Raw genomic sequence first — 23,510 nt, 5'->3', positions numbered from 1 at the left:
TATGCAGGAAACGTTGCCCCGAAGCCTGAGTTCTCCTACCACCTGGGCCCGGCCGCCCTCTCTCTGAAGCCCCTGGGTTCCACCCTGTGCAAGTGGCTTAGATGGGATCTGGACCCTGGCATTTTGGAGTTTTGTACTTTCCAGACCATTCTTGTTCCTGGAAAACATTCCAGCCGACTTACCCTTTGGTTGCTCCCTTTCCCCCTGGAAGGCAGCCTGGCACAGGGGAGCCCCGCCTGGTGGCGGCCAGGCAGCCTCCCTGTCACTGGGCCACACCCGTTTCTATCACCACCTCACCCAGCCCAGCCTGCCTGCACCTCTGGCTCCCAGCCCTCCTGGCTGTCAGTGTCACCAGGCTGCCAACCAGCGGCCACTTGGGGAATGTCCAGCTTTCCCTTTGGCAACTGGCCTACTTGGTGGACCCACCCAGGCCCAGCTGCTTCTCCCACCCCTTTCCTCTCTCACTCGCTCACTCATTTGTTCACTCATTCATTCATTTAGCAAACCACAGGGAGTTCAGCTGAGCCAGACTCAGACGGGCTTCATGGTTGGAGGGACGCGGCCAGAGAAAACACTCAGCCCTCCTCCCTTTGGGGCCGACTTTCTAGCAGGGACACAGACACAGTACATATAATTTAAAACAACTGAGCAGGGCTTCCCTGGTGGTGCAGTGGTTAAGAATCTGCCTGCCAATACAGGAGACACGGGTTCAAGCCCTGGTCTGGGAAGATCCCACATGCCGCGGAGCAACTAAGCCCACGCGCCACAACAACTGAGCCTGCGCTCTAGAACCCGTGAGCCACAACTACTGAAGCCTGTGTGCCACAACTACTGAACACCACGCGCCTAGAGCCCAATTAATTAATTAAAAAAAATAAAATCCAAAAAAAAATGTACAGTTCAGTGGTTTTTAGTATGTTCATAGCCATGCAATCATGACCACAGTTAATTTTTGGAACATTTCATCACTTCAAAAGGAAACCTCCTGGGACTTCCCTGGTGGTCCAGTGGTTAAGACTCTGCACTTCCACTGCAAGGGGCATGGGTTTGATCCCTGGTTGGGCACCTAAGATCCCACATGCCGCGAGGCGCAGCCAAAGACTTAAAAAAAAAAAAAAAAGAAAAAGAAAACCTCCTGGCTTCTAGCCCCCAGCCTTCCAGCCCTCCCTCCCCAGCCCTAAACAAGCGCTAATACACTTTCTGTCTCTATGAGTTTGCCTGTTCTAGAGAACCTCAGGTAGTGGAATCATGCATTATTTGTCCTTCTGTGTCTGGCTCTTTTCACTGAGCTTAATGTCTTCAAGGTGCATCCGTGTTGTAGCAGGTGTGAGGCCCTCATTCCTTTTAAAGGCTGAGTAGGAGCCCATTGAATGGTGGATCACAATTTGTTTATCCCTTCATACACAGATGGACATTTGGGTTGTTTCCACCTTTTGGGGACTGAGTAAGGCTGCTGTGAACACCCGTGTACAGCTTTTCATGTAGACACATATTTTCATTTCTCTTGGGAATAAACCTAGGTGAAGAATTGCTAGGTCATATGGTAACTCTATGTTTAATTGTTTGATGAACTGCCAGCCCAAGGAATCCTTTAATATCCACACCTGACCCAGTCATTGCCTTGATCAAGACCCTCTAACTGCTCCTGACCGCATAGCCCAGGCCCTGTCAGCCCACCCTCCGCCCTCCGCCCTCCGCCCTCCGCCCTCCACCCACAGGCTTCCATCCTGGGACTCAGGCCCTGAGCTCCCGCCCACCGCAGGGGTTTGGCGAGCGGCCGGTTCTCCGCCTGGAGCTCTCCTGTCTCCCTCCTGCCTTTCTTCAGGTCTCAGACCCAGGCAGGCTCCCAGAACTCCTTTCTTGTTTTGCTTCCATGGTGTTTGTGCAATTAGTTAATTAGAATCCAGGTCTGGACGCTCCAGGAGGGCAAGTACTCTGTGTGTGTTTTTTTTTTGTTGTTGTTGTTGTTTTTAATTTATTTGGCTACGCTGGGTCTTAGTTGTGGCATGCAGGATCTTCAGTTGCGACATGTGGGATCTAGTTCCTTGACCAGGGATCAAACCCGGGCCTCCTGCATTGGGAGCATGGGGTCTTAGCCACTGGACCACCAGGGAAGTCCCACTACTCTGTGTTTTAAAGCACGTAATAGATGTTCCAAATCATTTGGTGGAAGAAAAAATTCTCTGAGCAGAAGGGGATCCAGAGCTGTTTTAATTTCTAAACGAGGTTGCGATGGGCCCACTCTCTTTTGCCTACACAACAGTCTCTAGTCTCTCCCCACTTTTCTGGTAAGAGTATCTTGGTTTCCCTTTGGGGATTCTCTCCCCACTCAGTCTGGGGGAAGCTGGAAACCCAGGCTTGGCTGGCCAGCCTGTCCTTGGCAGCTGAGGTTGATTCAGGCAGGCAAATGGCTGAGGTGGGGGCAGTGAGAGGTCATCCGGGTCTTCGCTGTCCCCTTCTCCATGGGGAATCCAAGCTGGCAGAATGTGGACAGGATTTGAGGAGAGGCTGCTTGGGAATGAAGCCATGTGGAGGAAAGCAGGACTGAGACAGGAAAAGAGAAATGGATGAAGCACCTGGATTGAGCCACGCCGGAAGCCCAGGTGAGCCAATACATTCCCTCACGCGCAAGTCGGTTTGAACTGGGTTTCTGTACCATGTAATCAAAAGATTCCTGATTAATGCAGGGTCTACAGCCCAGAAAGGGTTTGCAATGTTAGCCCATTTTCCTATCAGGTGGTTTTTTCTTAGTACAGTAATTTGTAAGAGCAATTAGTATATTAGGAACTTTTTATTGTATACTTTGCAAATGTTTTCTCTGGTCTGTTGTGTGCATGTTTGTGTGTGTATTTCTTGTATATATGTATTTTTTGGCCACACTATGTGGCCTGCGGGAACCCAGTTCCCCTACCAGGGATTGAACCCACGTCGGCACAGTGGAAGCGCGAAGTCTCAACCACTGGACCGCCAGGGAAGTCCCATGTGTGTGTATTTCTTTATAGAATCTCTTGCCATGCATAATTCCAAAATGTGTTATATAATCAATTGTCTATCTCTCCTCCTATAATTGATGGGTCTTAATTTTACTATATCTTTTGAAGACAATGCCCTTTATCAGATCAAGAAGTTGTTCTTAAAAAAAAAAAAAAAAAAAAAAGAAGTTGTTCTTCTACTCCTAGGTTGCTAGGCGATTTTTTAAAAATCACAAGTGAGTATTAGATTGTCTCAGGTCCTCCTTCTGCAGCTATTGAGGTGATCATGGATTTTTTTTCTCCTTTCATCTGTATCGGGAAGTACATTCATCAGTTTCCTGACATTGAAATCCTGCTCTAAGCCTAGCATGATCAGAGGTCTAACATTTTGGATATACAGCTGACTTGAGTTTATTAACAGTTTCTTTAGGCTTGCTGCATTTATGGTCAGAAATTAGATTGGTCTTTTCATTTTCATTTTGGAGTTGAGATCATGCTAGCCTTCTTTGAAGTTTTTAAGATAACGATTTTTCTGTTCCATGAACGCTTAGTAAAAATTCACCTGTGAAACCAGCTAGATCTGGTGTGCCTGTGTGAATTTTGGTAATACATATTGTGGTTATAACCGAAGACCACGCAAATGAGAACAAGCGGGGCTGTGTACTCAGCTTGCTCTAGCAGGGAGACAGCCCTGTCACTTGCATGTTGGCAGAGACTCAAAGGCAGGCAAAGGAGGGGACAGCTTCATAGTGAAAGGGGGACTCAGGTGCACCCCGAGTGGGCTTGGGGAAGCTGTGGGCGGCCAACTGGAGGTGCTGCAAACTGTGTGGTTGCTTAGGGGAGCCTACTTGGCTTTCTCTGATTGGTCCTGAGCTGGAAGCGGAGGCAGAAATTAGGGAAGCTGGCAGGTGTTGGCCAAGTCCTGGCCGTTTGGGGCCGGCCAAGTTCTGTTGGCATATCTAGTAGCCATCGTCCCAGTGTACATTCAGCCTCTGTGTTTTTCTAGAGCCTTACCCATTTCTTCTTCCCTTTCAAATGTACTGGTATCAAGTTGTTTGTAGGATTCACTAATAATTTCAATCTCTAATATTTCTTTCGTATGTTTTCTCTCGTTGCAGATTTGTGTCTTTTCTCATTGTCCTTGTTGGACGTGTTAGTGGTGTGATGATTTGACACATCTTTTTAAAGTACCAGTTTTGAGTTTTTGTTAGTCAATTTCTATTTCATTCGTTTCTGTTCTTATCTTTGGTACTTCCTTCTGCTCTCTCTGGGATTTACTCTGTTCTTTGTTTAATTGCTTAAGTTGAATGCTTAGATACTTTTTTTTTTTAACACAGTTTTGTGATAAATGCATTTAAGGCTATAAGCTTCCCTTCAGTGTTGCAACTTTCGATGTGTCATATTTTCGTTGTTGGGCAATTCTAAATTTTTCATAATTTCTGTTGTGATTGTCTCTTCAGCAGCTGTTATTTGGGAGTGCACATTTTAGTTTCTAAGAATATGGCATTCTTAAAAAAAAACAAAAAACAACTCTCTTTTTACACTAAAAAGAAAAATTTAGTTCTAGGAGGTTTTTTGTTTTGTTTTGTTTTTTTCTTTTGTAGCATCCTTGGGATTTCCTACATAGATAGTCATATCATCTGAAATAGGGGCAGTTTTATTTCTTCCTTCTCATGTATGGATGCCTTTTATTTTATTTTCTTGCCTTCATGCACTGGCTAGAACCTCCGGTACTACACTGCATAAAGGTGGTGAGAGTGGACAACCTTGCCTTGTTCTGATTTACAGGGAAAGCATTCAGTCTTTCATTGTTAAGTATAATGTTAGCTGTAGGTTTTTTGCATCTATATCACGAGAAGTGTTTGTCTCTCGTTTTCTTATTTTGTATTGTCTTTGTTTGGTTATGGTATCTGGGTAATACTAGCTTCATAAAATGAATTTAGAAGTATCTCCTCCTCTTCTATTTTCTGGACGAGATTGTGTAAAATTTTTCTTTAAATGTTTGGTAGAATTCTCCATGAAACCATCTGGGCTGGAGAGTTCTTTCTTTGGGATTTTTTAAATTATGAGTTCAATGTCCATAATAGTTATGGGGCTATTCCCATGATCCATTTCAAATTGGGTAAGTTGTGGTAGTTTATGCTTTTCTAGGATTTGTTCCATTTCATCTAAATTGTCAAATTATGTTTTATAGTTGTTTGTAATATTCCCTTACTTTCCTTTTGGTGTCTGCAAGATCTGTAGTGATGTCCCCATTTATCAGTCTTTCTAGAAGTTGTCAATTTGATTGATCTTTTCAAAGAAATGCTTTTTGTTTCATTGATTTTCTCTATTATTTGTCCATTTACATTTTAACTGATTTCTGCTGCCTTTAGAATTTCCTTTCCTTCTGCTTGCTTTTGGTTTATTTTTGCTCTTCTTTTTCTAATTCATAAGGTGGAAGCTTACATTTTTTTCATATGAAAAATACATTCTTATATAGTCTTTTCTAATATAAACATTTAATGCTATGAATTTCCCTCTAAACCCTATTTGTTGCTGCCCACACATTTTTATATGTTGTATTTTCATTTTTATTCAGTTCAACTTATTTTGTAGTTTCCCCTGAGATGTCCTCTTTTGATCCACTAATGATTTTGAAGTGTGTTGTTTAGTTTCCAAGTGTTTGGATTTTCTTGTTATCTTTCTGTTGAAGACTCCTAGTTTGAGTCCACTGTGGTCAGAGACATAATTTGTGTGATTTCAACTCATTTAAATCTGTTCAGGCACACAGGATGTGTGTCCAAGTGACTCCTGGTGGCTTGTCATGATCGTGATTGTATGGTGGCTAGTACGCTGTGTTGTGCAAAGAAGTTGTGTCCTGCTGTTGTGGGTGGAATGTCCGAGCAATGCCGATTAGATCCTGTTGGTTGATGATGCCGAGGTCTTTTACATCCCGGGTGATTTTCTGTCTAATTTTCTATCAACGACTGAGAGAGAGGTGGTGAAGTCTCCAGCTATAATTATGGATTTGTCTTATTTTAAAAAATAAGAGTCTTCAGATAACTAACTCTTGAGTAAAAGAGCAAATTAAAAATTTTAAATGACAAATAATGAGAGAACACTATTGGTCAAAAACTTGTGGAATAGAGCCCAAGTCAGTCTCAGAGGACAAACTTTATAGCCTTAAATGCATAACTTAGAAAACATGAATAATTAGTAATCAATAGTGATTAAAAGAATAATAAGGTAATATTATGAACAGCTCTATGCCAATACCTTTGACAAATTCCTTGAAAAACACAAACTACCAAAGCTCACCAATGAAGAAGATAACCTGAATAGCCCTATATCTATTAAAGAAATGGAACTGTTAGTTTAAAATCTTCCCTTGGGAATTCCCTGGTGGTCCAGTGGTTAGGACTCTGTGCTTTCACTGCCGAGGGCGAGCGTTGGATCCCTGGTTGGGGAACTAAGATTCCACATGCCGTGTGGCCAAAAAAAAAAGGAACTAAAATAAAATAAAATAAAATCTTCCAACAAGGAAAATTGAAATAGCTTGGTGGGGTTATGTTTTTCAAAATTCAATAAAAAGAAAACAATTTAATTGTAAAAAAATGGTCAAAGCATTTGAACAGATACCTCACCAAAGAAGATACATAGATGACAAATAAGTGAGCCCGTGAAAGATACTCCACATCTTTAGTCATTAGGAAAATGTAAATTAGAACCGCAGTGAGACCCCACCACACACTATGAAAATGGCTAAAGTTAAAAAGACTGACTCTACCAAGTGCTGGTGGGAGTTGAAACTCCTCTGCTACCAGTGGATGAAAATGGTACAACCACTTTGGAAAACAATTTGTCACTTTCTTAGTGGTTTTTACCAAGGGAAACAAAAGTGCATATATGTCCATACAAACATTGTACACGAATTTTCATAGCTGCTTTATTTGTAACATCCCCAAACTGGAGACAGCCCTAATGTCCATCAGGGAGTGAGTGTACAAGCACACTGAGGTATCTCCATCCACACAATGGGATGGTACCCAGCGTAAAATGTCGTGAGCAACTTGGATGGACCTCAGAGTACTTATGCTGAGCCAGGAAGTCAGACAAAAAGAGAGAACGTTATGTGTTTCCATTATATGAAAGTATAGAGTATAGAAATCCATAAGAAATCCATAGGAATCTACAGCCTGTCAGTGATTGTCCGAGAATAGGGAGAATGAAGAGGGGCAGGAGGAAACTTTGCGGGGGTGATGTTTGCCATCTTGCCTGGGGTGATGCTTTCAGGGTGTATTGTCTGCACAAACTTCTAAAATTGTGCACTGTGATTGTGTGCAGTTCATCGTGTGTTAGGATGAATGACACATCAGTGAAACTATTTTTTTTGTTGTTGTTGCGCTGGGTCTTAGTTGTGGCAGGTGGGCTCCTTAGTTGAGGCATGTAAACTTTTAGTTGTGGCATGCATGTGGGATCTAGTTCCCTGACCAGGGATCAAACCCAGGCCCCCTGCATTGGGAGCACGGAGTCTTTTTAAAAATTTTTTTTTATAGATCTTTATTGGAGTATAATTGCTTCACAATACTGTGTTAGTTTTTGTTGTACAACAAAGTGAATCAGCCATAAGCATACGTATATCCCCATATCCCCTCTCTCTTGAGCCTCCCTCCCACCCTCCCTACACCACCCCTCTAGGTTGTCGCAGAGCACCGAGCTGATCTCCCTGGGGAGGATGGGGTCTTAACCACTGCACCACCAGGGAAGTCCCCTCAGGGAAACTATTAGAACCTGTCAAGTGGTCTTCTGGAACACTGGCTCTGGGAAGGTCCCTCTGGAACCCAGTGGCCATGCTGTGAGAGCCACAAGCCACAGGGAGGCCACTCGGCCTTGTGGTCAGCGGCCGGCCTCCCTTCAGCCCCTTCGTGGGAGCCACGTCCCGGCTCTGTCACCGCAGGCCCTGACCCAGCAGCTAGAGCACCTTGGCCAGAGAGACCAGCGCACGGAGGGCGGGGAGGCCTCTGCTCCTGGTCGCCCTGAGCACCGGCCCTGGGACTGGGCGGCCAGGTAGCAACCCCTCTGGCTCCACCCTCTTGGGGCAGGTCCCCCGGGAGGCCCTGGGCCCTGGGCCAGGGTGGAGGGAGGGCAGCCGAGGAGCCCGGGGACTGAACTGCTTCAGGGCAGGGGGGCCAGAAACGAGGCAGGCTCAGATAAGGGGCAGAGTGACCTGCAAGTGGGGTGCCAGAAACAGAGGAAGGAAAGGGGGGCAGAAAAAGAAAGTCCACAGCCTGCACGGAGACACGCCAAACACCCAATCAGGGAGAGTTCACCCAATCGGGGGCCAAGGGCATCAGAAAGAACTAGAGGAATCGCTCCAATTAACCGTCTGCTCTCAGAGAGGAGGGGACACGGCCATGGTGAGGGGGTGGCGGCTGAGGGAGCGAAGGGCTGGAGGGCGTGGGATGTGACAGCAGGACACAGGCTAGAAACGCCAGGACAGACACTCAGGAAGGTCGAGGGCAGAGAAGTGGTCAGAGGTGACCCTGTAACTCAGGCAGAAAATGTTCTCGAAGACACAGCAGAGGCCAAGCAGGGACGGGGAGGAGCTGACGTACAGACCAAGGGCAGCCCTGGCTCCGGGAGCTTTACCAAGACGACCCCGAGACAAATAGATCCTGGTTGTTACTGACATTAAGGGCTAGAGAGTCATTTAGGCCTCAACTCAGAACAAGCCTGTCACCCTGAGAGGGTGGGGAATCGGGTCAGTGTTTACAGGGGAGGTGGAATCTGGAAGCTTGCAGAAGCCAAGCTGTGGTTCAGGCCCAAAGGTGACAGGCAGACCCCAGACCTCCGACCCCGCCCAGCCTTTCTGGGAAAGACCACCCACAAATGAAACTCGGGCAGGCGAGAAGATTGCTGGAGAGGCCAGGGTGGGGGCAGGACCGCCAACCGCCTCCTCCCAGGAGGCCGGGACAGGCCCACTCGGTCCTGGACACTGGATGGCCCTCCAGGCCCCCAGGGAGGCCGGAGGTGGGGGGACTTGGGCGTCCTCGAGCAGAATCAAGACCAGAGCTCAGCTTTTACAAACGGGACGGAGGCAGAACCTCTGTGCAACAAAGATACACAAAACACAGCATTTAGTGTTTAGATTTCGATGATGTAAAGCTATGGCGTGTTACCAAGTCTAAGCTCATACTGCTTGCCGCATGACAGGCCAGTAATCGAGAGACAAATTGTTGGGGCAAGGAATAATGGCTTTATTTGGAAAGCCCGGAAACTGAGAAGATGGTGGGCTTGTGCTCCAAAGAACTACCTTACCTGAGTTAGAATTCAGGCTTCTTTTATACTAAAAAGGGAGGGAGTCAAAGTCAAGCATTTCCTGGTTCCCATCAGCCTCCGGAGGGGATGTGTTAATTTCTTCCTCCCTGCAGTCATTCACAGGTGGGCCTGGTCAGGATGTTTCTTGTGAGCTAAACAAAGGTATTTTAGCTTAATGCTCATTACCTGGGAGGCAGGATTCCCAGAGATGGGCCATTATGTATAATTTAAGCTTATAGGCAACATCTCTTTAGTGATTAACTTGTAATAGAATACAAAAGTTCTTCCCTATTACAGTGTGGCTGTGAGGACGGACACAACGGGATGGGCGTCCTTAAGGGTCACAGGTGTGAGCAAGGAGAGGGCAGGATCCCCACTCCCATCAGCCCTGAGAAGGGGTCCTCCTGGCCACCGAGCATGGATCTGAGCTCCAGGGACAGACCCCCAGCTTGTAGCACCAGCAGGACAGCAACTTGGCCATGAGGACAAGCTGCACAGCCCCCCAGCCCCTGCCACTGCCAGGCAGTTGGATGGTCTGGGAAGGCCGCTGCCCAGCCCCCGGAGATGGGGAGGGCAGCTGTGGGAGCCGAGCTCAGAGCAGCCTCCCAGAGGTGGTACTGGGCCCCTGGGTGCTGTGTTGGGTGCCCCTTCCACTGCCTTCTGGTCCCTCCAGCTTGTCAGCAGTTAGGAGGTGGGGGAGAGGGTGGTGTCAGAAGGAGGGGAGGGGAACAAAACCAAGTGACTCCTCTTTCCCGGTGTTTCCATCATCTTTTGGGAACTAATATCTCTTGTAAAAAATAAATACTTTCCAATGACTGGAGATTCTTCCACCTCACTTCTGTTTTTCTTTTTTTCTGTTAAATTTAAGCAACGTGGGGAAAATATCTGGTGGCCTGGTTGTTCTTCTGGGGAGGGGTCAGGGCCCCAGAAAACCCTGCTGTGTGTGCAAATTTGTATTGTGGTGAACCAACTTGAACCAAATATTTATAAACACCATAGACTGACCATTGGCAGTAACAAGGGAGCAAGGCAGGGAAGACCTGGATGGCCCAGCCATGTCCCTGGGTCGGCTGGTGGAGGCCAGCTCCCTTCCCAGGCTACCCGCCCTTACCTGCTCCATCTGGCCCTCTGTGCTCCTTTGGGCTGATTTCAAGATTCACACCTCGTCCCCAGCTGTCCCAAATGCCAGCGGCCTCATTCCAGGATCCAAAATTCTATGAAGGGCTGGTTCAAAGGGCCAGAGCAGGGACTTTCCTGGTGGCGCAGTGGGTAAGACTCCGAGCTCCCAATGCAGGGGACCTGGGTTCTATCCCTGGTCAAGGAACCAGATCCCACATGCATGCCGCAACTAGGGAGCCCGCAAGCTGTAACTAAGACCCGGTGCAACCAAATAAATAAATATATTTTTAAAAAAGGGTGTGGGCCTGAGCAGGATAGGCACTTGTGAGGAGTGTGTACATCAAAAAGATGTCCTCACGTCCCCGCATGTCCCCAAAGTCCCCAGGGTCCATCACATCAGTGTGGCTCTCTGACCACCTCTGGCTCTGTGGGCGTGGCACCTGCATCCCTCATTTAATGTGTTCCTTGCATCAACCCAATTCTTTTTTCCAAGTTAAATATACTCATCTCCCTTCTAAGCAAAACATGTAATGAATACGAGATTTAACATTTTTATGAAATATTATAAATGATGACATATGGTGTGATCCCATCTTTTTTTAAATAAATTGATTGATTGATTGATTGGCTGTGTTGGGTCTTCGTTGCTGTGTGTGGGCTTTCTCCAGTTGTGGCGAGCGGGGCTACTCTTTGTTGTGGTGCGCGGGCTTCTCATTGCGGTGGCTTCTCTTTGTTGCAGAGCACAGGGTCTAGGTATGCGGGCTGCAGTAGTTGTGGCACGTGGGCTGCAGTAGTTGTCGCTCGCAGGCTCTAGAGTGCAGGCTCAGTATTTGTGGCGCATGGGCTTAGTTGCTCCGCGGCATGTGGGATCTTCCAAGACAAGGGCTCAAACCTGTGTCCTCTGCATTGGCAGGCAGATTCTTAACCACTGCGCCACCAGGGAAGTCCCGGTATGATCCCATCTTAACAAGAAGTTTTCTTTCTGTGTCACCTACACCCACACCAGCTGACGAGGCATGGATAGACGTGGAAGGTTATTTTTATTTGTTTTGCTCTTTTCTCTCCGCCATTCTGTACTGCTTGAATTTTTTTTTTAATTGAAAAAGTACGGACCGTTTCACAAATCTGCTTGTCGCCCTTACACAGGGTCATGCTAATCTCTGTATCATTCCAATTTCGTATATGTGCTGCCAGAGGGAGCACCAGACAGCATCACTGAGACACAGTCCGATGTCAGAGATAAACACAGCTGGATGGGAACTGCAAAGGGCAGGTTCTAATCAGCACTATACTCGCAGTGGGGACAATTCCACCGTGAATTGAACTCAATTTCGATTTGTGTGGCAGTGACTGGTGTTTTAAAGTGAGAATGTGGGAATTGGGAGGGGTAGCTTAGTGAAGTCAGGCAGCAGACAGTTAAAGCATGCAGGGGCCTGGACCACGAGACCCCCATCTGGTTCATTAACAGCGCTTGTCCAAGGTAAGCCTCTGTTTTCCCACAGAGACCCGAGATGCCCGTCCTCAGGTGGCAGCTGGAGTCTTCTCAGGCGGGCATGTTAAGGGGGGCTGGAGTCATCCCGGGGATGCGGCTTGAGCTGTCGGAAACCAAGGCTTTCTAGGCCTGATGCAGAAGCAGGCTCAGAGGAACCTGGCTAGAGTTTGGTCAAGGAGCAAAAACCTTGGTTACCACATACCATACAATCCCTCCATTCAAAGTGCACAATTTGGGCTTCCCTGGTGGTGCAGTGGTTAAGAATCTTCCTGCCAATGCAGGGGGCACGGGTTCAAGCCCTGGTCCGGGAAGATTCCACATGCCGCGGAGCAACTGAGTCCGTGAGCTACAACTACTGAGCCCGCGTGCCACAACTACTGAAGCCCATGTACCTAGAGCCCGTGCTCCACAACAAGAGAAGCCACCGCAATGAGAAGCCCATGCACCACAACGAAGAGTAGCCCCTGCTCACTGCAACTAGAGAAAGCCCGCGCACAGCAACAAAGACCCAACGCAGCCAAAAATAAATAAATAAAATAAATAAATTTATTTAAAAAAAATAAAGTGCACAATTCAATGATTTTTAGTATATTCATAGAATTGTGCAACCATCACTAAACTACATTTGGAACATTTCCATGACTCCAGAACGAAACCAGTCTCCTTCAGTAGTCACTCCCCACTTCCTCACACCCCATCCCGGCTCCTGGCAACCACTAATCTACTTCCTGTCTCTGGATTTGACTGATCTGGACACTTCATACAAATGGAATCACATAATAATATGTGGTCTTTAGTGACTGGCTTCTTCCACTCAGCGTAATGTTTTCAAGGTTTGTCTATGCTGTAGTGTGTCAGTGCTTCATTCCTTTTTATGGCCAAATAGTATTGCATTGTACAAAATATACCACATTTTACTTATCTATTTGTCAGGGAATGGACATTTGGGTTGTTTCCACCTTTTCGGTGTTATGAGTAACGCTGTTCTGAAGATTCCTGTGCAAGTTTCTGTGTGGATGTGTGTTTCTAAGCCCCTGTAGCAACCGGCCCAAACTTGGCCAATAACTGCCAGCTTCCCTAATTTCTGCCTCCACTTCCAGCTCAGGACCAACCAGAGAAAGCCAAGTAGGCTCCCCTAAGCAACCACACAGGTTGCAGCACCTCCAGTTGGCTGCCCACAGCTTCCCCAAGCCCACTCGGGGCGCACCTGAGCCCCCCTTTCACTATGAAGCTGTCCCCTCCTCTGCCTGCCTTTGAGTCTCTGCCAACATGCAAGTGACAGGGCTGTCTCCCTGCTAGAGCAAGCTGAGTACACAGCCCCGCTTGTTCTCATTTGCGTGGTCTTCGTTCATTTCTATAAGTTTTACAGTTTCAGCTCTGTGATCCATTTCCAGGCGGTTTGTGCATGTGTGTGGGAGGGTCCAAGCTCATTCTCCACGTGGATGTCCAAAACCATTTGTTGAAAAGACCGTCTTTCCCTGCTGCCTTGTCTTGGCACCCTTGTTGAAACTTCTTGACAACGGATACTCATTGTGTAACTTTTTGTAAACGATCGTCTTTCTTTAAGGAAGAAAGGTGGACATTGAGTCATGAAATGCTGAGCTTGCTTCCCTGCCAGAGTGTAAAATCCATAGCTTCCCTACCTGGGGTCAGGTGACCTGCAGGTGGGGCCGGCCCACTGCTTAGCTCACCTTCTCAGGCTGGTTCTCAGCCCACACAAGTGGAGAACTCCCCGGGGAAGGGCCTTGCCCCTGACCTGCCCCAACCTTCCTGCTGCCCCGGGTCTGCCTCGTTTTCCCCCTCTGTGCCCCTGTCCAGGAAGCTGGGCCTCTGCAGGGCGGGTGGGCAGGCACTGTGCCCAAAGCCCACCCCAACGGCCCACCTGGAAACCTAGCGTCCCTTCACTACCCTCTGCACCCCGCCCTGCAGTGCCCCACCCCAAACCAGACGGGGCTCCTCCCCACCGCCACACACTGGTCCAGGGAGTGCCACGTAAACTGGTTGGGCTGGAAGGAGGCTGGTGAAATGCCAACTTCCCGGCTTGCCCGGGCACTTTCGCAGGCAAGGAAAGAGGATCCCAATGCTCCAAATCAAAGCAACTTTTAAGGACCGAGAATGTGGCCCTGTGTGGTCATTTCTGAAATATGCTGCCTTTTCAACTTGCCAGGGGTCCGAGAGAAGCAGCAGCCTGCCCCACGAACAGTCACGTGCCCTCGCCCCTCCCGCTTTACAGCGTGGGCTCTGGGTTCCAACCGCTTCAGCGGGGCTCCAGCCTGAGCGCGGGGGCAGCATCACGCCAGACCCGGGGCGAGGCTCCTTGTGGCCCCCCGCCCACCCACATGCCCAGGGCCCAGGAAGTCTGGCCCACACCCCAGCCCCCCACACCGACCATGCATTTCCAGGCCAGTAGCTGCATCGCGCCCAAATGCTGAGGCGGGACATGCACTCCATACCCTGTACAGTCACCCAGAAATGTGACCCTAATCCAGATCTATCTGCCAGTTTTAGGAAATTCATAGATGGAGGAAGGAGCCAAATGTGACAGGAGAGGCAGCCGGATCAAGGACCTGGCTTATCCTGTGAAGAAAGGACGGGGAGGGGACGCCGGCAATAGAGAGACGTGAGGAGACCTCAGCTGGACTGGATTCAAACAAAACCAACTTCTTAACATCATGCATGTGGCAACCGGGAAATCTGATGATGGTAACATGGGACACTTTGTTTCTTACCTATTAGTTACTATTGTAGTTACGTTAGATTTTCTTAAAGACCATTTTCAGAGACTTGTGAAGTATTTATCTATAAATGACAGGACGTCTGGGATTTGCTTCCAAATAATCTGGGGTGGGGAAGGGTCTGTGGGGTGTGAACACCTCAATGTGAGCCTGGTGAGAGCTCACCGCTGAGGCTGGGGTGGGCATGTGGGTAGTTTGTTGTTTTTTAAAATAACAGCTTTGTTGAGATATAGTGCTTATCAGGTTACAGAGCTATGCAACTATCACCACGACCTAAAATTCTTTTTATCTGCTTGAAATGCTCCACAATTCTCCTTGCTTCACGGCTAGGGTGTCAGGGGCATTGATGTCTGAACGAACTGCCCAGGGCATCTGTCCTGTCCCCTGGCTGGGGCAGCTTCCATCTGTCCTGGGACATCAAAAGGCCTCAGGATGGTACTCACACCAGCTCCTGCCCCAGCCTGTCTGAGGGTCTGCAGCCCACAGAACCAGGGTCTCCCAGGCCCATCTGGGTTTGCTGGACAATAGGCCAGTGTCCAAAAGCCCAGGGCTCTGACTCAAGGGGGCACCTCTAGGGAGACCAGCCAGTCCTACTGGGAACTCTCATCCCCAGGGGGCTTGTAGCACCAGGTGCTTGCTGGGAAGGGGCAGCCCTGTGGGATCCACAGTGACCTGGATCTAGGACCTCAACGCTGACCACCCCTAAATGTGCAGGCCCTGCTCTCCCCCCAGCCGTTTGTCCACAGGCGACCCAAGTGTATCCAGGCAGGGCTGCAGCTTCTCCCCTGCTCGGGGCCCTACTCCTCCGTAAACCCAAGAGCCCTCCTTGGAGGGTGCAGAGGATGGTCTTGTAGCCCGCAACAGCGAGGCAGACTAGTTAGTGGCCTGGACACAGAAACCAGACCCAGCACTTCACCGTCCTTTATTAACACCCCTGTAGGGCGACGTGGAAGCGCTGGCCACTTGCTGGGGGGCGGGGGGTGTGGCACAGTGGCCAGGTGACTGGGGGAGGCAGACAGATGCAGCTCCCAGCCCATCTGCAGGCTGCTGTGGCAGCGGAACCTGGGCGGTGGCGTTTTGGCTGACCAGCTGCTGGGGACCGTGCAAGTGACCGCTGTGTAGACAGGAGCCCCTGTGGACATGCCACTCCTGCCCAGGGAGCCAGGAGGGGACACTGCACGCTCCATGAAGACAGCAGCCGCCTGCTGGCACTGAGAGGTTTTGGTGAAACTGATTGTTAAAGCAACTGGGGATGGGCTGGACCGGGGGAGCAGGGGTGTGGGGCACCTGCGGGTCACACCCAGACCCTCCCTCCTGGGTACTCATTCTGCCCTGGCCTGGCAGCTGTGGGTGCGCAGCTACCTTTGAGAACATCATAAAATCTATGGTCCCTCTCCTGGGATGAAAGTGCAGGTGCATGTGTCATTCGGTGAGTGATGCTGGGGGTCCACACCCCCACTCTATCACCCAGGTCCTCAGTGGAAGCTGCTGGAAGACAGTGCTGGGGGCCCTGGGCTTAGTGAAAGGAAGAGACTTCAGGGGCTGGAGACCCCAGACCCCAGAAAGCCTGGACAGCCTGCCCCTCCCAACTCCAAGATTAACTGCCTACTTGGGGAGAGAGAAAACTGAACCTGGGGCCTAGGCACCTCCCTCCGAGGGAGTCACTGGTGTGCAGAGGAGGCTGCTGGACATCAGGTGGGGAGAGCCTGGGGTGGGCAGCAGGGGGTGGAGGTGTGGGCAGCAGCTCAGGAGGGGACGACGGTCACTGGGCTGGCCAGGCAGGCTGGGGCGGGGGTCCTGAGCCAGGGAGGAGGGGGCCGGAGCACGGCGGGCAGGTGCTGGGCTCAGGGCAGCGCTCAGCTGCTGACCCTCCAGGACTCTGGAAAAAACTGAGGCAGGGGGCTGGGCATGACCCAGCTGCTCCCACGGCCACATCAGGACGGCACTTTGATGCCAAAGTGTTTGCGAAGCTGCTCCAGAAACACAAACGTGAGCACGGTGTGGGGCATGAGGCGGATGCCGGCAGGCACGAGGCCCTGAGGGAGAGAGGAGGGGGGACGTGAAGACAGCCCTGGAGGGAACCCCCCTGCCCTGCCCTGCCCCCCTGCCCCAGCCACGCCCTGCTTAACCTTGTAAAAGGCCAGCGGCCCAAGCTTCGCTGTCTCCATGGCACAGTGCAGAACACCCTGCAAAAAATGCAAGATAATGCAATAAGATGGAAAGCTGCTTCTCCAAAGGCACGAACGCCCACCCCCACCCCCGCACCTGATGGCGGGCATGAGTGTGCAAAACAGCCTGGAAGTTCAAAGGTAAACATGGGAGGTGGGGTCGGCAGGCACAAAGGTCAAGGGCTGCCCTGCCCACTAACCAGACAAAACTAGAATCTGAAAGCACACCCAGGGCCAGGCTGACCTGCCAGGCACCTACAGTGCTTGAGCGGCTGCCATAAAGACACAGAAGACACCGTGCGTGATGGAGGGAGCCTCGGACAGGTGCTAGGCCCCAGGCGCTGGACCTGCCGACCTGCACCGTGCTGAGTTTCACTGACTGCAGTGACCCAACTGCCTCTGTTAACGTGTCAAAGAATCTGATTTAAAAACACACACGGGTGGCTTCCCTGGTGGCGCAGTGGTTAAGAATCCACCTGCCAATGTAGGGAACACGGGTTCGAGCCCTGGTCTGGGAAGATCCCACATGCCGCGGAGCAACTAAGTCCGTGCGCCACAACTACTGAGCCTGTGCTCTAGAGCCCACGTGTCACAACTACTGAAGCCCGCACGCCTAGAGCCCATGCTCTGCAACAAGAGAAGCCATGGCAATGAGAAGCCCGCGCACCGGAACGAAGAGTAGCCCCCGCTCGCCGCGACTAGAGAAAGCCCGCGCTCAGCAACGAAGACCCAACGCAGCCAAAGATAAATAAATAAATAAATAAATTTATTTTAAAAAACCAAAAACACACACAGGGCCCAGGCTGCTGCAGGCCTGACGGCAACTGGGAGGGATGCAGTCGTGGGTGGAGGAGCAGAGCCTCGTCCACACCCTGGCACAAGGACACAGGCTCACACAGCAGCAACAGCAGGGCGGGGCCCCCACTCACCTGATACTCGCCCTTGGCGTTCATCAGCCGGGTCTTCAGCACGTCCAGGGGCTGGCACAGGAATGTGGCGCATCCACCCTGGAAGGCAGGTCGTCACCAATGGGTCTGCCAGGCAGGGCGGGTGGGCACCCCTCACCCGCCTCACCACAGGCCTATCCTGGACCCCCAGGAGTTGTCCCCAGGGCCATGGGGGACAACAGGAACAGTCTCGGCCTGGGCTCTGGGGGATCCATGGACTCCTCCCCAGGACCCTGACGCCTACTAATGCAGCCTGAGAGGGGCAGCCACCAGACTTGCCAAAGCCTCCTGCCGTTCTGAGCCCTTGCTCATCCCAGGCGCCCTCAGCTCCCAAGGCTGGTCAGGGCCCCACCTCCGCCACTCACCGCAATGAAGCTGGCGATAAAGTGAGTGAAGATGCTGTCGGACAAGTACCCCGTGCTGAGAACCAGCTGCTTGGCTTGATCATAGCAGGACAGCTGTCAGGGGAGGAGGGATGGTCAGGGCCCAAGGGACAGCCCACAGCTCGGGGGAAGACAGATGGGGCCCACAGTGACACCAGCTGGACTGACCAAGTACGTGCTCTGTGGGTCACCTACCGTCACCACACCTGGGTGGAGAGATGAGGCCCACACCGGCCTGAGCCCACTTCCCTGGCCCCATGTGTGTTCGTGCCCACTGCCTTCCTATGGGACCTCTCAGAGGGCTGAGGCCAGGCCCCCCAGATGCTGCCCGAGTCCCACCCCAAGCGGAAGCCCTACCTGGCCCACGGTGACCAACATCCCTCGACTGGACGCCATAGTTGCGCCCGAGAACAGCTTCTTCAGACCCTCTGTCGGGGAAAGGGAAGAGGTTGGGTGCCCGGCCCAAACCCCTCCGGCCTCCCCCCGAGTCCTTAACAGCGCTCTCCCTAGGCCCGCTCCTGGGTCCCAGTTGGAGGCTGCCCCAGCCCTCACCGTGCAAAGGACCTCCCCTCTCACCTTCTCGGGCCACGCGGTACAGGCCGTCCAGGGCGTGGGCGTAGCTGCCGGGGGACAGAGAATGGGCCCATGTGAAGCTCTCCCTGACCACTGGCTCCCTTGGGAAGGTCCTCCCCATCACAGGCCACGCCCCCATCACAGGCCACGCCCCCATCACAGGCCAGGAGGAACTCAAAGTGCCATAGGGGCCAGAGAACAATGGCCTTTTCTGACAGCTCAGAGCAGTCTCCCTGCTCAGTGGACCTCAGGGCCTGAAGATCCCGAGTTCCACAGGAAAACACCCTCTCTGGGGGGGGCTGCCAGCTCTGAAGCTAGTCCTGTCTGCAGGCCGTTACCAAGGGCAGGAGGATGGGACGCCCTGCCAGGCCCCCTTCCCAACCCCGTCACTTGGTCCACCTTCCCCACAGCCTATGCTCTGGCCAGTGAGTGGCCAATGGGATCACCTGGAGCCACACTTCTCCCTGAACTGGCTGATACCAACGCCCAGTGTTTGACTACAGCATCGGTCCATAAACAGGGCCTCAGAATCCCCCGTGTCTTAGGTTTCACGCAAAACGGTGTTTTTACCACGAAAACAACCACCCAGCTCCCAAACCCTTTTGAAGACCAAACTCACTTAAACTTCTAAACCACCCTTCATGCAAACGTGCACAGGTGCAAGAGGGAGTAGAGAGTGACCAACCCCTGCCCACCTCCCAGTCCAGCCCCCAACCCCGGGGTCCTCCTACAGGGGAAGAAGAACCCAGAGGTCCTGGAAGTCCCCTCAGGATTCCAGAACAGACGCTCACAATGTTATGTTTCCAAAGGCCGTCAGCCGCCCGACCTGCTCCATGTGACCCCACAGGAGCGGTGCCCTGCTGGAGTCCCCACCGGGTCCCGGCAGAGCTGCTCAGGGGTCTTCTCAGACCCGTCCCCAAAACCCCCAGGGCACACCATGCTACTCACTTTCGGCGCTGATTCTGGGGCAGCTTCACGTCGTTCTGCATCCTGAAACAAGCAGAGGGTTCAGGGGGCGGCAGGGCCAGACGCCCCACAGACCCCAGCAGGCGGCAGGGGCTCCCTCTGGCAGTGAGCAGCCGGCCCCGCCCAGGGCTGCCCCGCCACAGGCTCAGCGCCATCCCCCAGCGTCCCAGACCCTGAGGTCTGAGTGGCTTGTTCCAGGCAGAACACACTGAGACCCCAGCGAGTGAGGCCAGCCCCACCAGGGGACAGCAAGACCCCAGCCTCGGGGACCGCACTGACCTGACGTTGACCATGTCCGCGGGGGTCCCCACGAAGCCGCCGATACAACCTGTCACAACAGCCAACATGTGACCATTGGCAAGGCCCCCCGCCCCACCTGCCCCGCCGCTGCCCACCCGGCTGCTCACCACTGATGGAGCCCAGCAGGACCTTCTTGTAGAAGGGCAGGGGGCCCTCGCTGCCCTTGGTTACGTGGTCCCGCACGGTCTCGTAGATGGCAAACCGAGTCAGGGAGTAGGTCATCTGGGGAGAAAGGGCCCAGCTCAGAGGGTGCGGGTGGAGGGACGGCGCTGGGCACCCCCCACACCCCTGGCCCTCCAGGGCATGGTCATCACCACGTGGACCACAGGGACACCCAGGGACCTCTCGGCCAGCAAGCAGCTGAGCCAATTCGCGAACCCGGGGCTGGCTGAGTCCAGGCCCCGCACCCTCCTCTTCTCCCGCCTCGCCCCTGCCAGCGTCAGTATCCCCATCTGTAGGCGGCGGTCTTGGGCCGGCTGTGAGAGCATGGCCAACCCTGTGCCAGGCAGGAGCACATCTCACACTGCCACGCCCTGCACCCACCCGGGGGCTGCTGGCTCCCCAGGCCTTGCGGTTCCTTCCTCATAAGCAGCCTTGAAAAGGAGAAAGGAGCTTCCATGCCCACAGGGCATCCACGGTGGGCAAGAGGCGCGACTGGCCTGGGGGAGGCCAGCGACCCCTCTGCCTCCTTGGGCTGAGTGTGGGCTCTGGAATCAAGACCTAAGGGACCCCTGGCCGAGAGTCCCACCCACCCACTACCCCGGGAGGTGGGGAGCCCCCCAGAGGTACCTGTCTGCACAGGGAGGCGCTCAGCCCATTGTAGAGCGCCAGGACGCCGTCGGAGCGCACCACCTGCAGCGCCATACCCGTCATGCGCAGCTTCACCTCCTGCTGCGTCTGCAGATGCACCTGTGGGGAAGCGGGTCGCACCTGCTCAGAGCCGTGGCCCATCTGGAGCCCACCAGGGCCAGCTCTGCTCTAAGCCCTTTTCCACAATCTTCCACCTTTACATGCTGAGCCTGTGGGCCAAGTGCTACCAGCACCCGCATTTAAGAGACAGGAAACTGAAGCCTCCTAAGGGCACCAGCCGGGGAGTGGAGCCGGAACTCAGTGTCCACGTCTGGCGCCAACCTCTTTTTCACACCATCATCTCACAAGAGAAAATACCAGCCAACATGTGAGCCCAATTCCACCTGCCATGGGGTGGAGTCGTCAGCTCCACCCTTTAGATGAAGACACTGGGCAACTCCAGGGGCCCACTTTGTAGCCTCGCCTGCCTCTCGAGAGAGACAGAGTTAGGGGGGCTCAGAGTTGACCTGAAGAAACATGGGAGACTCGGAAGAGGTGGGTGAGAATCCAGGGGGCGCACAGGGGGAAGGGCGCCTCGGAGTCCATCCCTGCAGCACACTCTCCAGCCAAGTCAGGTCCTGGCTGGACCCGCTGAGGCAAGTTACTGATTCTTCTGCCTCAGTTTCTCTCAGTGTGCTGTGAGCCGGGAACAGAGGGCCCTGGGCCTGGGGGCAGGGTGGCCACACAGCAGCCTCCGTGAAGGCAAGAAGCCACTGTGAGGGTTCAGCCAAGACGTGGGGCAAACGGAGAGATCAAGGAGCTTTAAGATACTTTTTCCAAAGACGATGCCGAGAAGTAAAAACCCTGGCAGGGCCTCCCCTGCTGGAGGCCTCCATGGCTGCCGGCACTGCCCGCTTCACCCCATCACAGGACCGTGTGCTCCCTGGGCCAGAGGGCAGCCACATTCCTGTGTCTGCCGGCCTCCCAGACTCCCACCCCCGCCCCAAGCGCTCTGCAGCAAAACAGCACCTGGGTGGAAGGGAGGGGGCAAGGGGCAGTGATGCCCCAAGGAGCCTTGGACAAGTGACTCTAGGCTGGCCCAGGGCCAGGGAGGGCTCCAAGAGCCCCTGGAGGCTGTGTCCACATCCAGGCAGAGACAGTGAGCTTGATCCTCCCGAGCCTGCGATGCGGGAGGGAGGAGGGCAAAGGGACCTGTACGGGCATCCAGAAAGAAAAACAAGACAGGAATGAGAAGGGGTTCCTCTCTCCACAAACCAAAAAGCACCTTCCTACCTGGCCCTGCTCTGCCAGGCCACGTCATGGGCCCTGGGGGCTACCAGGAACCATGCAGGCCTCTCCCAGGTCTCTGAAATGCCAGAGGGGCTACCAGCTTCAGCCCCACCCCCAACATCTGCTAATCCTGCCTTTCCTGGTGGCCAGGCTTGAGGGATGGCTGGGTCAGCCCAGGACACAGGTGCCAATCCCTCCCAGGGGGCCAATGTGGGGTGCAGGCTGCTCTGGGTGGGGATAAGGAAGGGAGGGGGTGGCCAGGAGGCTCTGCCCTTGCCAACAGGCCCCACAAGACCACAGCCCAGGTTCCCTGGCCCAGGGCCCACTGGCCAAAATATGCTTTGTGCCTCTGGCCCTTCTTCGTTGTTTGTGGTGACAAAAGGGCAGAAAATTGGCCTGCCTCAGGGACAAGGGAATCTCTGTCTTGTTCTGACCCATAAGGATTTTTTCAAAAAAACGTAGAAACAGTGTGATTGCTTCTTGCTGAGAGAAACAATCACCTTCACTGGGCAGCACCTGCATGCAGCCTTGGGATCATGGCTTCCAGGTGCCCACCTCCCAGGAAGAAGCAGCCCAAAGCAGGGTTGCCGGCCACATCCTTCCTCCGTCTCTGTGTGTGTGTGCTTGGCACCCAGTAGGCAGAGGGAGCGCGTCGTCCTGCCGGGGTGCCTCCAGCTGCGCTCAGAGAACCACTCCCTCAACATGTCAGCCGGGAGAACGGGTGTCCTCAAAAGTGCGGGGGAAAGTGCCTCAGAGAGGCCAAGGGACCAGTCCAAGGTCACACAGGTAGCAGAGTGGGGAGCGAGGGGCACCTCCGCCGCCCGCTCCACGCAGAGCTTCTCGGCGGGCCCTCCCAGCACCGCACTCACCTTGACCAGGTCCAGCGGGTGCGTGCAGCAGGCGGCCCCGCACGACGCCAGCCCACCGAAGTACCAGCGCGACACGCGCGCCTCGGCCGCCATGGCCCGGATGCCGCCGCCACCGCCGTCGAGGAGCGCAGGTGTCCGGCCCCGACACGGCCCTTGAAGCCTGGACACAGGCCCCGCCCCAGCCCCGCCCCAGCCGCGACCCGGCCCGACCCGGCCCGGTCCGCGCCGCCGTCCGTTCAAAGGGCCGCCGGCCACCCGCGCCCCGCACAGCCAATGCGCCCGCGCGGCCCGGGGGAGGGGCCTGAGGGGCGTGGCCTGTAAGACCCCGCCCCGAGCCCGGGGCGGGTCCCGCGCCTTAAAGCGGCCGCGGCCCAGCAGGTCAACCTAGTGGGCCCCACCGAGCCGCTTAGGGGACCCCCACTGGTGCGGGCCGCGCGAACCGCAGGGAGCTAGCGGGTGAACCTCCCTCACTCCCCCCAGGGACCTGCGTCCTCCCCAGTCCTGCGCCGGCCAGCCCGCGGGGCCGCCCTGGAGCCTAGGGCACGTCTGCTAGGGTCACGGCCCGAGTGGCCTGGGCGCTCTGCCAGCCCCCACCCCTCCTAGAGGC

The 23,510-nt window shown here is 53.4% G+C and overlaps 1 protein-coding gene and 1 non-coding gene across 2 annotated transcripts; both read right to left on the bottom strand.

Moving 5' to 3' along the window:
- Positions 1 to 11,492: 11,492 nt before the first annotated feature.
- Positions 11,493 to 11,594, bottom strand: LOC132356323 (U6 spliceosomal RNA). The gene has a single exon (XR_009499839.1). It is a non-coding gene; the product is annotated as a U6 spliceosomal RNA (small nuclear RNA).
- Positions 11,595 to 16,460: 4,866 nt separating this feature from the next.
- On the bottom strand, positions 16,461 to 23,077 carry SLC25A10 (solute carrier family 25 member 10). Its single transcript, XM_059908057.1, has 11 exons — positions 22,904 to 23,077; positions 20,745 to 20,864; positions 20,063 to 20,177; positions 19,935 to 19,983; positions 19,638 to 19,679; positions 18,693 to 18,736; positions 18,474 to 18,544; positions 18,099 to 18,191; positions 17,716 to 17,793; positions 16,748 to 16,804; positions 16,461 to 16,654 (listed from the first exon to the last, which is right to left on the bottom strand). The coding sequence occupies exons 1-11, from the start codon at positions 22,994 to 22,996 to the stop codon at positions 16,553 to 16,555; spliced, it is 864 nt and encodes a 287-aa protein (XP_059764040.1). The 5' UTR covers positions 22,997 to 23,077; the 3' UTR covers positions 16,461 to 16,552.
- Positions 23,078 to 23,510: the final 433 nt, after the last annotated feature.

The sequence above is a fragment of the Balaenoptera ricei genome, chromosome 20 (assembly GCF_028023285.1).
Source record: "Balaenoptera ricei isolate mBalRic1 chromosome 20, mBalRic1.hap2, whole genome shotgun sequence".
Classification (NCBI taxonomy): Eukaryota; Metazoa; Chordata; class Mammalia; order Artiodactyla; family Balaenopteridae; genus Balaenoptera; species Balaenoptera ricei.
Note: the sequence above shows the minus strand (reverse complement) of the source record. Positions and strands in the feature narration are given on the sequence as shown.